The 16562-nt window shown below is 32.3% G+C and overlaps 2 protein-coding genes across 2 annotated transcripts; one reads left to right on the forward strand and one right to left on the reverse strand.

Moving 5' to 3' along the window:
* The first annotated feature begins 263 nt into the window (after positions 1-263).
* On the forward strand, positions 264-7836 carry LOC119683417 (mucin-2-like). Its single transcript, XM_038097085.1, has 4 exons — positions 264-384; positions 458-1697; positions 2481-2701; positions 6194-7836. The coding sequence occupies exons 1-4, from the start codon at positions 378-380 to the stop codon at positions 7810-7812; spliced, it is 3087 nt and encodes a 1028-aa protein (XP_037953013.1). The 5' UTR covers positions 264-377; the 3' UTR covers positions 7813-7836.
* Positions 7837-10974: 3138 nt separating this feature from the next.
* Positions 10975-13842, reverse strand: LOC119665553 (mucin-2). The gene is made up of 2 exons (XM_038074782.1): positions 13802-13842; positions 10975-13713 (listed from the first exon to the last, which is right to left on the reverse strand). Exons 1-2 carry the CDS (start codon positions 13812-13814, stop codon positions 11102-11104), a joined length of 2625 nt encoding a protein of 874 aa, XP_037930710.1. The 5' UTR covers positions 13815-13842; the 3' UTR covers positions 10975-11101.
* Between the last annotated feature and the right edge of the window lie 2720 nt (positions 13843-16562).

Raw genomic sequence — 16562 nt, forward strand, 5'->3', positions numbered from 1 at the left:
TTCATATATATTCTGAAAATGAAAAACAAATATATATATATGAAATATATGTATTAATGTGTTTGTATGAAAAAATGTACGGAAATAATCAAAAGATAAGCGAGTGCACATTCGCAATAATGTTCCTTAATTTAGACATTAAATGATATATCATTATCAAATGATTGAAAACTGATTTGAATTGATTTGATATTTTTCAAACCAATACTTTACTATATTTAGTATATAGTATATATAAAATTAAGAGGGTTTAAATATATTGTGGAGTTTTCGCAATAACATTGCTTCAGTCTCAGGCAGAGCTTCAGAGTCTAAAGAACAGCAACTAAAAGGTGTATTAAAAACAGTTGAAAACAATTTTTTTTTTACTAAACAATATGAAGGGTAAATTAATATATTATATACCTATTATAAAAACAAATTCAAAAGAAATTCATTTTTTTTCTAAAAATTTTAGCAGTATTAGCAATATTATTGCTTGGACTCCTCGTGGGTGGTGGCTTTACACTTGATGTATGCCAGGACCAAACTGAGGGTGCACACTTAGCACACCCAGTGGACTGCTCGAAATTTATTGTATGTGAACAGCAAAAGACTGCAAAAATATTAGACTGTCCAAACGGATTACATTTTAGCCGAGAAATGGGCATGTGTGATTTAAAATCCAGAGCTGGTTGTGAAGTCAAGACTAATGCGTATGCAGATGCAGATACATGCGAATGTGATTGTTCCTGCTGTTGTAATTGTTGCAATAGTACTCCTACTCCTACTCCTACTCCTACTCCTACTCCTACTCCTACTCCTACTCCTACTCCTACTCTTATTCCTTCAACACCAACTGCTACACCTACACCTACACCTACGCCTACACCAACACCTACACAAACACCAACACCTACACAAACACCAACACCTACACAAACACAACCAACACCTACACAAACACCAACACCTACACCAACTGTTCCAGGTCCCGGTCCAAGCACAGGTCCATCTGGCGTTTCATGCACGAATCCAGGCGTTTGTGAAGGTAAACCTGATGGTACAATGGCCAAGGATAATAGTACTACCGGATATATTGTTTGTCAATGTGGTTGTGAAATTCCAATGGATTGTCCAATTGGTACAGAATTCAATATAACATCTAAAGTTTGTGATTGGCCAGCCGGTTCAGGTGGAATTGTCTGCCCTGGTGATTTAGTTTTTAACGCCACCGCTAATGCTTGTGACTGGCCACCAGGCTATGACTATGGAACTGGAAATGTAAATGTTACTTGCAGCAATAATGAAACGATATGTAAAAATCAGGCCGAAGGTATACTCTTCCCAGTTGACGGTGTTTGCAATCAGTTCTATAAGTGTAATTATGGTTGCGCAGTGCCAATTACTTGTCCAAATAACTTAGTTTACAATACCAAGGGACAATATTGTGATTTCCCACAAAACTATGATTGCCCATGGCCTTACACACCACCATCAGGACCTAATGCAGGACCTTCTGGATTTGCATGCCCTAGCGGTGGTCGTTGTGTAAAAGAAAAAGAAGGCACTATGTTTCCATCATTAAAAAGCTGCGGTAGTTACGTTATATGTCAATGTGAGTGTGAGATAGAATTGAATTGCCCACCAGGATTGTATTATGATAACGATCGCAAAACATGTAATTATTCGAGTCAAGTGTCTTGTTCCCTATCTTAAATATTAACCAAAAGATCTATTAAATCTCTGTTTGACGGATAAACTAAATAAAGTGTCTTTTGAATCAAATAATTTAAATGTTGCAAAAATCTTTTTAATACATAATATGTGCAATCTGAATGTTCTTAAAGGATTATAAGCGTTAACATAAGTTTAAATTGGTTAAAAGCATAAAAAGTATACTCATTATAAGCAAATTAAAGTGCGATATAATTTAAAAATTTATAAATCTAGCTTTACTCTTTATAAGCTTACAAATCACAGTACTAAATAAACCCTTTTATTGGAGTTTACAGTACCTGCATTCAGGTACTTCGATGAATTCGAATAGTTTTGAACATAAGTAAATTCCATAATGACAATTGAAGTAACAAGATTTGCTATATGATTATCATTTTTTTTAGTGAAAAAACTAATTAATTTATCAGTCACAAGATTTTAGATTGGAAACGTCTTTTAATTATTTATTACATTTAATAAAAAGAAAAATAACAGTTGATACATTATTATTAAGTTATTGAAAATAATAATTATTGATAAATTATTGATAAAAGCTTAACCCATTTCGGCCCGACATATAATTTCACTTACCAGCACTTTAATAGAGTATATATCTTCGCATATAATAGTTATCTTTTATATTATTTTTTTGTGTGAATATATGGTTTATTTTGAGAAAACAAATTAAAGGAAATTCTATTCCAATTATTGGATCCAAATGGGAGACATTTTTCCTGAACTCGAAAATTAGATAAATTTACAATTAAATAAAATATATGGAGTTGTTGTGAAAAACTGCCAAAAGAAAATTGCCTACCTTTTAAAGAGGTGACGTCTATTTTAGAAACAGAAAATAGTAATAATAGAGGAGCTAGGAGAATACAATTATTCTCTAAAGTCAACGCTGTTGATATTCCGCATAATGTTGGCGATTTTAGTGATGTTGAGCAAACTGATGACGATGTCATAGATGAACATGCTCCAGTTTCATTAGATATTGCTGGTCAGCTTGAGCTTCAGTATCAGTCAGTCGATGAGACGAAAATGAGCTTAAAAGAGTGAGAGTACCTAAAGGTGAGAGTACAACTGCCTTTGATTGTAAAACTCAAGGTATTAGCCATACGTTGGAAGGACAATGCACTGGTTATAGTTCTCACTATCCATAAAAAAATGAATGCACAAAAAAAAACATAAACGTTATGATCGCTCTAAAAAGATATATATCATAATCAAAGTTCCAAATGTAATAGCGGAATAAAACTGGCATATGGGCGGCGTAGATTTGCACGACAACGTTTTGGCCAATTATCGAGTACCCGTGCAATCTAAAAAATCGTGGTGGCCTCAGTTTATAAATTAATTAGGTGGTTTAATATGATTAATAAGTATAATGATGAATGCTTGAAAACTGCATGTTATGGTTAAAGCTCATGAAAAGCAAAAGCCATTATCACTACTACAGTTTCGAGAAAATATTTTCAACGATTTATTGATGTACGTACCAACATCTCCAAATTCGGTAATAGTTGAACCCATATTTGACTCAACTGTATCATATGCATCATATCATGTTGATGTACGTACCAACATCTCCAAATTCGATGATAGCTGAACCTATATTTGACTCAACTGTATCATATTTTAATAATATTAACAATAATGTTCATTGCTCCGAAAAAGTACAAGGTGGTCCTCGATAATGCGAGCTATTTGTAGCAAATGTAAGATTATTAGTTAGTACTATGTATTTTTTTTAAATTACACTATAATTGTAAATAAAAATAAATATCATTTGTTAATCATTTTCTACAATTTCGCATCAGACTTAATTGAATTTTTAAAATAAATCAGTTTTTACTTATTTGAACGAATATTTTTATTTTTACAAAAATCACTATACGTATTGGCCCATTGGTAAGTAAACTTACCATCCTATATCTCAGAAACGGTTAGTTTCATTTTGATGAAATTTGAAATTTGTCTCAATGAGTGCAAAAAAATGACAATGTTCAAATTTTCATCAAAATCGGTACACTGCATCTGGTACCGGGCCGTAATGGGTTAATACCGCTAATCTTACCTACATACATTAACAGATGGTATCATATGTTGTGCCCATTAAAATTAATATCAATGCATATATTCTAATTATAAATCTATTATGTTTTAAAAAATTAATGAAATGTTTTCAAGCATATTGCATACCATATTGAAAATGTAAAATTTCTTTAATACGCTACAATTGGACAATCAGTCCTTTATCTTTAATTGTTCATCAAATTTTATGTACGAGTATCAAACTTTAACTTGTTGCCGTTCTGCTCTTATAGGATTACTATTAATTCTTTCGTGTCTCTTTCTGTACTATTAATACCTATATACATGTAATTTTAAATTTCTTTCTATAAGTTAGTAATGATCTGATAATCATAGTGTTTACATTACAGTGTTATAGTGTTCCTACCTTACAGTTATACTTTTCAGTGTTCTCCAATATTCATATAATGTTTTATATTAATCGTTGTGTAATAGTTTTAAGCAAAAAATTCGACAAATTCAATCAACCAAGTACCGTACTTTACTGATGTAGCACTATGTGTCGTTTTTTTGTTCTTCAAGCTCAAATTATCTCTCAAAAAATATCATTGATGAGTACTTGGCAATACTCAAAACAGCGTTGTATAGTCAGCCAAATTTTAATAAATTATTTAAATTTTTGTTGTTGCTTCTGCATTACTGTTCGAAACCTTCTAGTTTCTTTTTGTCACAAGATGCGACACATTTGGCCAAAAAAAACCTTTTAATTGAAACTGTTCCATCATGTTGAAAATTTAAAATATTACTACCTACTTGCGTCTTTAAAAAGAATGATGTTCCAAAGAAATCAATTCTGAACTATCATAATTTCAATAAAACAACAAACACAGAATAAGTTTGATACCATTTTATATTTTTTAAAATTGAAAGGTTCTAACAAAAGAAAAGCTATTTGAATTTCGAGTTGGTTTTCTGACGAATGTTTTTTTGGGTCAATATTTTTTTTGACAACCTGCCTTCTTAAAAATATCGAAAAAAAATTCTCACTTTATAAGACATATCAATCTATATAGTACTGATCTTATCACATTGCTTATTTTTTAAAATCATTTTATATAGTTTTTGTCTGATCATTTTAGATATATGCTGACCTATGATATAAGTTCAATACAGTATGTTAGTTCAGAAAAGAAGAAAACTCACAATTTGTTCGTATAAGTGTTGCCTATATAGTCAGCACTTTTGATCCTAAAAGTCATTGCACTTGTTTAAAAATTATATTTTTAATAATGTGATTCACTAAATTAGTTTAATATAAGTTGTAATTTAACGTCAGTTTATGACGGAAGTGAGTATTTATTTAATAGAAACTAATAGATTTTTTAATTATTATTTTAATTATTTGATTTTTTGACTGACCCTACAGGTGTTTCGAGTATTGCCAAATACCCAACATCAGTAGTCTTGGAATCATCTCTTATATTTAACTATTCGTAAATAATTTTTTAAGGCTGTAAGTGCTAAGGGTTGAACTCATACCCTGCTAAATTTGAAGCTCAATATCAGCGTTCATAAGCTAACAGACCAAAAGCCGTACTTGACTTGTATATTCGTACTTTAGAGTTTTAATTTACTGTGAAAGTTCATTAACAAATTCATTTATTGTGTTATATTAGAATGAAATCAGGAACCATGGTCAGCTAAAAATTCAATTGATTAAAATAATATAAACAGATTTTTTGTTGTTGTAGTTCGCTACATTTTGAAATCTCTCTACTAAATTAGTTTAAAATTCGAAAGATCACTTTCCGTACAAATAAATAATCGGTATAGCATGTTTTCAATTCATATAATTAATATATAACTAAGTCTTTAATTAATTATAATCTAATTCTATTTTTAGTATATAAAAACTAAACTATTATGATAGACACCATTTTGATGTTATAATATTTTATATGAAATATTATAAGAACATTATTTTCTTAGTATATAATAAAAGTGAAAGAAAATATATAGATGATTACAGTTCCGAGAACATTGCAATTAAATTAAATAGAAGTGAAATCAGTTGTCTTTGGTATATCAATATTTAATATTAAAATACAAAATCCAGTGACGTTATATATACTAAAATAAATAAAACAGTTTGACAACAGATTTTATTTAAAAATAAATTTTTGTTAGAAACACTTCACTGTTTTAATTTTTTATCAATCGGAGATCTATTTTTCGATAACTTTTTGGACATTTAAATTGAATTGATATAGTTAATGTCTTGCAAATTAATTACTTAATTGATTTCAACATATGTATATATAATGCTATTTGAAAAAAATTTCTTCAGTATATAGTATTGCCATTACTTGCAATACTTGGTTTCTAAACAATGATTCAAGGTAATTATAAAAAAAAAAAATTAGAAAAAAATTATTAATGTGAAAATATTTTATATTAGTTGCTGAAATAATATTGCTACTTAGCATTTGTATAAGCAGTATTAATGCATTGACCTGTAGTAAACACGAAATTGGTACGCGTTTAGCACATTCTTACAGCTGCAACAAGTTCTTGATATGTAACAGTGCACGCTCAGCTTTGATACAAGAATGTCCAAATGGATTACATTTTAATGCAGAACTACAAGTATGCGATTATCCGTCTAGAGCTGGTTGTGTTAAAAATTTCACGTCATTATTAAGTGAATGTGAAAATTGCGACTGTAATGTTTGCTGCACAGATTGCAATGATAATACTACTCCTGCTGCTACAACACCAGCCATTACAACTACGACTACAACACCTAAACCAGTACCTACAACATCAGTTTGTATAACAACAGGGATAACAACGGGAACAACTACGACTACAACAGCTAAACCAATAACAACGGGAACAACTACGACTACAACACCTAAGCCGGTCCCTACAACATCAGTTTGTATAACAACAGAAATAACAACAGGAACAACTACGACTACAACAGCTAAACCAATAACAACAGGAACAACTACGACTACAACAGTTAAACCAATAACAACAGGAACAACTACGACTACAACAGATAAACCAATAACAACAGGTACAACTACGACTACAACACCTAAGCCGGTCCCTACAACATCAGTTTGTATAACAACAGGGATTACAACAGGAACAACTACGACTACAACAGCTAAACCAATAACAACAGGAACAACTACGCCTACAACAGCTAAACCAATAACAACAGGTACGACTACGACTACAACACCTAAGCCGGTACCTACAACACCAGTTTGTATAGCAACAGGAACATCAACTGCTAAACCAACAACTACTGTTTATGATACAACGTTTGCACCAACAACTAAAACAACAGTTGCGACAACAGTAGCAACTACTCCTGGAACTACAATTCATGATACTACAACCATTCCAATTGTGACTACAACACCTGAACCAGTATTTACAACAACAGCAATTATAACAACAGGGATATCAACACCTAAACCAACAACAACCGTTTATGATACATCAGCTGCACCAACAACCAAAACAACACCAGCTACAACAGTAGCAACAGCAACAGGAACAACTACTGTAACAATTCCAGCAACAACACCAGCAACTTCAACAGTTATCTTCACGACCACAAAAACATCCATTACTACTCCAGCAACTGGTTGTGACGAAGTATGTTGTGGTCAGCCATCTGGAAGTATAATTAGTAAACAAGGAGATTGTCAGAAATATATAGTTTGTAATGATCAAAAACAAATAATTATGTCCTGCCCAAATAATTTGCATTTCGATGCATCTACCTTAAAATGTGATTTTCCTGAAAAAGCCAACTGTAAATGGACTTATGTACCGCCCAGTGGCCCATCCGCTGGCCCCTCTGGAACATATTGCGCAGCCGGTGGACGTTGTGTAGGTAAGCCCGATGGTACTCACTTTACCAGTTCATCGAATGCGTGCAGTTCAGAATATGTTGTTTGCCAATGTGAGTGTGAAATAAATCGTAGCTGTTCTTCACCTCTGATGTTTAATGTTAAATCGGGAGTTTGCGACTGGCCCACTAACTTCGGATGTTAAATAAGACAATGTAATAAAAAATTACAATGTATGTGTTTTCAAAAAGAATTCAAAAAACAAAATTAAACAATTTCAAATAAATTAGCAATACATATAAATACCGCATATCAATGATTTTATTATATGTATTAGTAAGTGGTATTCGAGTGAGTTATAAAAATATTAGTCAAATACACTTATTTCATAATATTAAAATTATATAAAATATAGTATACTCACTGGAAAATCTATCATTTTAGTTATGATGATGTTTCCCAAGCAGTTTAGTTGCAGTTGCGTTTTTATTTATATTATTTATATTTATTTATAGCGTAACAGTCAATAAATGTTATATTAAATTATAGGTACATTCGTCCCAGATGATGATTTTAGATGCTACTGAAACTTTAGCCATTGCAGAATGCTTCGCAATATTACATATCGGTTGCTCGGTAGTTTGAAGGTTTAACGGCAATTTTAACGCTGAATGAGCCGTACGGCATCCTTCTAACAATGTAGCCGTTATTCCAGAAGAAGCAACTGCTACCGCAATGTCGGAATATCGCGCGAACAGTGGCCAAAATTAATGACATGAGGAATGTTTTACCAGTTCCACCGGGGGCGTCCAGGAAAAAAGCCACCATTTTCTTCATCAATCGCTTTCATTAATGTTAAACTTCCTTCTGTTGCGGATTCAATAGAGGCACATTAGTTTGAACTGATTGGTTTAATTCATGTCGATCATATTCACGTTCACGTTCCAATTCTCGATTAAATGCGTTATTTATTCCACGATCAGCAGCTGGCATTCCTAATCTAACTAACAAACTACCGCAGGTATGGCAACATATGTCTTCGATGAAGAGCAAAGCCTGATTATGCATTTCATCATTCTCCTCAAGATCGGGATTTCTTGAACTGACACGAATTCTATGTAAAATGTCTTCTGACATGTTATCCTTATATTTGTTCCACAGGTCACGTGGATTCGATGGTATATTGACAACAATATTTATTTATTATATTTGAATTTATCATATTTGAAATTTCAAATATTTCAAATATTTGAAATTTCAAATATTTCAAATATTTGAAAAAAAAATTTAAAAAGAAATCAATATCACTCAAACTGTCGAACTGTCAACAGTTTGAAACAGCATTTACAAATTTGTTATTTTTGCTAAAATTAGTGGATTTTTCCAATATTTTATAATGTATTCTGCTATTCGGAGCGGAGATGATTCCAACAAATCAAAGATAATTAAAATCGGTTCAGCCGTTCTTGAGTTATGAGTGGTGTAACTAACACAACTTTCTTTTATGTATATAGATTATAAGTAAAAAAATTATTATAAACTCTAAAAATGTCAATATTGAAATACACAATATGGATATTTACAAATCAATTAAATACTGAAGGTTGAATTACATTTGTAAGTCATTCCCTATCATATAATCTATTAGATGTCAAATAACGTGACCGTTTCTTAGTTTTCTATATTTACTTTGTAAGAAACTATATACAGCTAGCATTAATCCACATACATGGATCTGTAGAAGATGAGCAGTTATTGCACATAATTCACTGTAACAGATGTGTCTTTGTCTTTATATATGTATGTTTTCGATCCTCTTTAAATTTGCTAAAAATTATTTTTATTTCAAAAACTAAGAAAAACTTAATTATTCTGCTATTGTGGAAAAATTTCAAGAAACTGCATCTGTAGTAGATGTGTTAAGGTCCAGTCATCGTTGAAATGCATACTCAGCTAAATATATTGCTCATGATAGTAAATGTCCAAGGAGTTCCAAATTCATTTATATTTACCCAAACCATGAAAAACTGGAGTTTAAACGATGATTGCATCACAAAAAGTTATTGTGGATTATGGAGGTCTAACAGTTCTGTACTTTTTAGAATATGATAAAAGTGTGGCACAAGCTGTCAATTTTTATCAGTACAACCACATGATGCAAAACCTTGAAACCGTTGCAAAACTCTAAAACAGAGTTTGTTTTGAGGAATTTGTAAACATTTGCATCACTTAGTATATGATACTCCTTAAATAAATACGAGTATATATATGATAACAATAATGGTAATCGATCCGTGGACATAGATGGAAATAAAAAAAATTGTAAACGGGTAAGGAATAAGTTAATTTGATTTTAGAAATGAAGAGCGCTTGCCAAATTGTGCGAGGACTTATTTGCTTAAACTATAATATTTTTCAACAAAAAAATTAAGTAAGTTCATGGGAATATTAGTGAGATACTTGAGTAAAAATGTTTTATATTACAGCAACGAATCTATAATATTTATCTTTTTTAAAACGCATTGTAACAACACTTTCTTGGGGTCGTTTCGATTTGCTGGGGTATCCTCAACCTCTCCAGGAACGTTACAATAAATTTTATATATAATCAAAATATTCAAAGACACGCTTAGGTTTTATATATATTTTTCTGTATATTATTATTTTGTATAATTAAATAAAATTTGAAGTGAATAAACATTGTGAAGGTTTAGATTAGATTGTAAATAACTGATTAAATCAAGGTATAGATTGAAGAACGCTGGTTGTCTCTTCTAAATGATCTGAAGCTGCGAACTGATACGAATTCAGCAAGATGTCTGTAGAGTTTGTACTTGATGTTTAGCGGCTATTCGGATGTGCAGATTACTTGAACGTTGTGATTCACTTTGGCTGACTTAGGTGTTTTCTAAAGAAAAATGTTCTTTATGTATGATTTGTATCGATATTTCTTGATATAGAAATATCCGTGTATATATACACGGATATTTCGACCACTTGAAAGAATATAATCCGAGTTTGTGTTTATTATCCTTTATTATAAATTCTACATAAATATGAAATTTTTTAGGATGTTTTGCCTTCAGAAGCATTTTTATAAAATAAATTAGTATGTAGAATGTAAATGTCTTCTAAAGGACTCCGGTTGCGACTCGTAGAAGGAGTACTTCAGGCTAACCCGCCTCTAACTCTCCACTGCTTTTATTGTGAAATATTTATGAAAAAAATAGTCAGAGTGAATATAAGTGAAACACAGCCAATGACTCGTTGCACTTCTCTGGCGCATATAAAAAATTTATATATTTATTTCGGTTGAGAGTAGAAAATTGTAAACATTTCCTTGCTAGTGAATTATAGACAATTGGAATTATTTAATAATTATTTATTAATCATTGATTTAGTACATAACGATTTGTATTAAACGTATAGTGTAGATAATTTATTCATTCATATTTTATACAAAATATCATTAAAGCAGTTTAATAGTGTATGGTTCAATTTTTAAGTTCACAGCCAGCACGAATTGGATCATCACAAGATTTAGTGATCATATTAAAATGCTTGTTACCACAAGTCATTGGTAGACCTATTTGATTCCAACAGTAGTGATATGTGTTACATTGCTTCGGAGATCTTATATATGCTCCATTTTCTTTACCAATGCACACAGTTTTTTCAACAGCGATTTGAAGATACTCCACAGATCCAGTTATGGGTTCTACATTTTCAAGCTGTTGGGTAATTTTTGTTGACTGTTTTACTGCAGATAGTGCGCCAGTACAAGGTGGAGTTGTCGTTTCAGCGCATGGCTTTACGGTTGTCGTAGTTGGCGTCGTTGGGCAAGTGGTTGTTGTTGTGGTTGTAGTCGTTGTAGTTGTCGTCGTGGTTGTAGTCGTTGTAGTTGTGGTCGTTGGACAAGTGGTTGTTGTCGTAGTAGTAGTGGTTGTTGTAGTTGTTGTTGTGGTGGTAGTCGTTGTGGTTGTTGTGGTGGTCGTAGTGGTTGTGGTAGTAGTTGTTGTTGTGGTGGTTGGACAGGTAGTCGTTGTAGTGGTGGTTGTCGTAGTAGTTGTAGTGGTAGTAGTAGTTGTTGTTGTAGTAGTTGTGGTTGTAGTCGTTGTAGTGGTTGTTGTAGTCGTAGTTGTAGTCGTTGGGCAAGTGGTTGTAGTTGTGGTTGTCGTGGTAGTTGTTGTGGTGGTGGTTGTTGTAGTAGTAGTAGTAGTTGTTGTTGTAGTTGGACAAGTAGTTGTGGTCGTAGTAGTTGCAGTTGTTGTTGTCGTTGTAGTAGTTGTTGTTGTTGTTGTGGTTGTAGTAGTAGTTGTTGGACAGGTGGTAGTTGTAGTTGTGGTGGTTGTTGTAGTAGTAGTTGTTGTTGTGGTTGTAGTTGTTGTAGTTGTAGTAGTAGTTGTTGGGCAGGTGGTAGTTGTAGTTGTGGTGGTTGTCGTAGTCGTAGTTGTTGTTGTGGTTGTAGTTGTTGTTGTGGTTGTAGTTGTGGTCGTGGGGCAAGTGGTTGTAGTCGTGGTTGTGGTTGTAGTAGTTGTTGTTGTTGTGGTCGTGGTTGTGGTGGTGGTTGTTGTAGTAGTAGTAGTAGTTGTTGTTGTAGTTGGACAAGTAGTTGTGGTCGTAGTAGTTGCAGTTGTTGTTGTCGTTGTAGTAGTTGTTGTTGTTGTTGTAGTTGTAGTAGTAGTTGTTGGACAGGTGGTAGTTGTAGTTGTGGTGGTTGTTGTAGTAGTAGTTGTTGTTGTGGTTGTAGTTGTTGTAGTTGTAGTAGTAGTTGTTGGACAGGTGGTAGTTGTAGTTGTGGTGGTTGTTGTAGTAGTAGTTGTTGTTGTGGTTGTAGTTGTTGTAGTTGTAGTAGTAGTTGTTGGGCAGGTGGTAGTTGTAGTTGTGGTGGTTGTCGTAGTCGTAGTTGTTGTTGTGGTTGTAGTTGTTGTTGTGGTTGTAGTTGTGGTCGTGGGGCAAGTGGTTGTAGTCGTGGTTGTGGTTGTAGTAGTTGTTGTTGTTGTTGTGGTCGTGGTTGTTGTCGTAGTTGTAGTCGTTGTAGTTGTTGTGGGGCAGGTGGTTGTAGTTGGGGTAGTAGATTTAGTTGTTGTAGTTGTGGGTGTAGTCGTTGTAGGGCAGGTGGTTGTAGTTGGGGTAGTAGATTTAGTTGTTGTAGTTGTGGGTGTAGTCGTTGTAGGGCAGGTGGTTGTAGTTGGGGTAGTAGATTTAGTTGTTGTAGTTGTGGGTGTAGTCGTTGTAGGGCAGGTGGTTGTAGTTGGGGTAGTAGATTTAGTTGTTGTAGTTGTGGGTGTAGTCGTTGTAGGGCAGGTGGTTGTAGTTGGGGTAGTAGATTTAGTTGTTGTAGTTGTAGGTGTAGTCGTTGTAGGGCAGGTGGTTGTAGTTGGGGTAGTAGATTTAGTTGTTGTAGTTGTAGGTGTAGTCGTTGTAGGGCAGGTAGTTGTAGTTGGGGTAGTAGATTTAGTTGTTGTAGTTGTGGGTGTAGTCGTTGTAGGGCAGGTAGTTGTAGTTGGGGTAGTAGATTTAGTTGTTGTAGTTGTAGGTGAAGTTGTTGTAGGGCAGGTGGTTGTAGTCGGAGTAGTAACAATTGATGTGGTTGTTTCAGAACAAGTAGTAGTAGTTGTAACACATGGTGATTGAGTTGTTGTAGCCGTGCACGTTGGACAATTTGATGCAACATCACATTGGTTTTTAGCTAAATTAAATTGTTGCCCATTTGTACATTGGCCAGTACTTGAAACAGCGTTATTAGAACAGAGGTAATATTCTGCGGGATTTGTTGAAGAAACAATATATCCATCGGATTGACCACAACAAACACCAGTGCAGCCATCTGGAATTGTATTACCCGAGCTTGTGTCTTCCACACAACTAGACGTTTGTACGCATGCACTTGTTATCGGATCAAAGAACAAAGGACATTGATTTAAAGTGGCTACGCCTCCATTGCAAGTGTAGTACTGAGAACAGCTGCCGGGTACTAAAAGTTTTGAATTGTCGGCTTGATTCTTACAAACAAATTTTTGATAAATAGTAAGGTCACGTTTGTTGAGGGTTGCTGCATTAGATAAGGCTATAATTAATCCAAAGACTAACAGAAAGTATGTATCTGAAAATATAAAAAATGTGTTGAAACATTTATAAAAGAAAACATATAATTTAAAAAACACAAGACTTTATATTCAGGTCTTACTTACTTTTATTCCTCATTTTTTTTCGACTGTGATGAATTCCCTTACAAAGCGAAACTATTCAGAAGAATGCATTAGGTAACGCTTTTATAGGAGAAAAACTGAAATTTTTTAATTAATTATTGGTAATTATGTTTTAAAGCCTTTTTGGTGTTTTCGGTTACTAAAATAACTTACTGATAATTGCAGAATCAAAATTGCAAAATCTAAATTTGGAATCTGATATATAAAATTAATTAAGTGAAATCAAATTCAAATTCTATTTAATTGTACAATGTATCTAATAATTAAACAAAACAATAAAATATTTGAATTAAACATAGAATGTCTGGCAAAATAACGTTATCGAATCTGAGTACATTTCATTCTTGTTCGAAATTTTGAGAAATGTTAACCTATATTACCTTGTCGCAAAGTTTTCTTAAAAAATCAAATTGTAAGGAAGCAATTATTAAGTTAAATATAATATTATAGAATAATAATTGAAATTAAATTTATTCAGAATATGATGAATATGATGAAATTAATCTGAATATATTACAGGTTAACAAATTTGTGGCTATAATATTCACTTGGGCATTGTTTTGTGATTGAAAATAAAATAAATATTAAACTAAGCACAGCATTTAATTTCAAGAACAAATAAATAAAATACATTATATATTTTCATTATATAAAGAAGTAAATACAATTATATAAAAATCATGAAAGTGTTAAAGAAAATGTTTAAAAAATATTTTTATTAAATATTTTTTTCGAAAAACATTTAAAAGTAATGCTGTGATAATATATATAACATGCGATACAGCTTTTAAAGAAACAAGAACAAAAATTTTAATTATTTTCGACCAAACCCAATCTGCGTTAAAGATGACCTTTTTATAAAATATTAAATTTTTTTTAGGTGGCTCTTAATCTTATAATGTTTTAACCAATAAATGGTCATTTGATTCAAGGTCTTACATCTACTGAAGTTTATACGACTTGATATACAATTACGTTTCAAGAATTTTCGAAGAAATTTGTCTTCAAGTTCATATGTACGAGGTTATTTTGATTTACGCTTTAGTTTGCAGAATATATATTTTTAGCAGAACGTTTATGTTTTTGATTGATTTGGTTCTGAACATCACAAATACTGCCATTTGAACAAAAATTTTTATTGCATTGCGAATAGTAAATCCTGTAGGTTCATCTTAATGCTAAATATTTTCTGAGTAAATTTATTAATAAAATTTAAAAAATATTTTTATTCTTTAAAATTATATTAATTGAGTATTTGTTAAACAATACTGAACTCAAATCTATACTTTGTTAGATATTAATAAAAAAAATGGCCGCTTTGTTGTTAAAAAAAACATAAAATATTAATTTGATCATCACCTATAGAGCGATGTCAGTTTATATTATTGACACAGTTTTATTTGTTCTCTTAATAATAACGAAAAAATCAATTTCTTAATATCTAATAACATATCTATTTTTATTAAGTTAAAAGGATTTTATATCTTTTTATAACATATTTAAACCGGATCTTGATTGTTATAAATTATAATTCTAGAACTTTAACGCACAACTATAAAGAATGCATAACCAATGAAGACGAAATTATAATCGATAATTGCAGGATATGTAGATAATAACCAGAAACGTAGAGTGTACAAAAAGATTTAATATGTTCTTCTATCATAGATTAAGTTGGGTTTTCGTGACGCCCTTGTACCCAAAACCCCCTTTGAACTCGAATTATGGCCCGTTGAAGTACAACAGGATTGGCGTTTGTTCATATATAAACTAGAGTCAGCATATGAGCCACGCCATAAAAGAAAAGATTTCCCCATTAACTAAAGATTAACCAACCAAACAATTTTATAAACTTGGCTAATTTCTTTAATTTGCAGTATAATAAATCCGTCAGGCCGGTAAGAAAAGACGCCCTAAATTTAGGTCTTCTTCTAGTTAAAAATGGACACAGACACATGAGATGAAGCAGTTTCTTCCTCATTCGCAGAGCCACAGCTACGGCAAAAGTCATTATAGTGTAGACCTACTTTCATAACATATCTTCTTATTATGCAGTGACCTAACTATCGATACAGTAGTGCTGAGCAATTAACGCCTTAGTAAAAGTAGCTGACTGGTACGTTTTTTGTCCCGTTTAGACCAGGTCAACCTAGAGATTGAATAGCCGGATTCGTACGACTAATTTTGCTTGGCTATGCTTAGAGATTTTTGTTTCATTGGCAGTTAAACTTTTGCAAATGGGTTGTATTTGAGAAGTGAGTTTAAGGGAGCAGAGTGCCTGCTTAGGCAACCTCGTCCGCCCTACAATTGACCAACATATCTTAATGTTCAGAATCCCATGTGAATTGCTCAAGAAACGTAGCTAATTCATTGAGGGAAGGGCGGCATTCTCGAATTATTAGAGATGCAGTTGTTGTGCCTACCATAGGGTTTTTAAAATTTTTAACAATCCATTGCAAATATTATCCATATATTATAGCTAAAAATAATTATGCGAAAATATATTGTGACTGAACTATATAGAGCAGAACAGTTAAATCTATAACCAATCAGACTTTACACTAAGGACCAAAACTGTTAAAAAATGCACAGACTAATTATGCTTTTAATAAACAATACTAAATGACAATAAAAAACCAAAAAGTAGAAAATATTTCAAAATTTTAGTAATAAGTAATTAAGCAATAGTTAAAGGCGAGGTACACAAAATTCTTAAGGATGATATTTAGAGCATAGAACTACT

Source organism: Teleopsis dalmanni, chromosome 1 (assembly GCF_002237135.1).
Source record: "Teleopsis dalmanni isolate 2A chromosome 1, ASM223713v2, whole genome shotgun sequence".
NCBI lineage: Eukaryota > Metazoa > Arthropoda > Insecta > Diptera > Diopsidae > Teleopsis > Teleopsis dalmanni.

Bases quoted from the DNA above. Each gene is read 5' to 3' on its own strand.
- LOC119683417 (XM_038097085.1), top strand. The intron at 1,698-2,480 runs AATATTAACCAA...AAATATATGGAG, and splicing joins GTGTCTTGTTCCCTATCTTA to TTGTTGTGAAAAACTGCCAA. The intron at 2,702-6,193 runs GTCAGCTTGAGC...ATTTTATATTAG, and splicing joins AGTTTCATTAGATATTGCTG to TTGCTGAAATAATATTGCTA.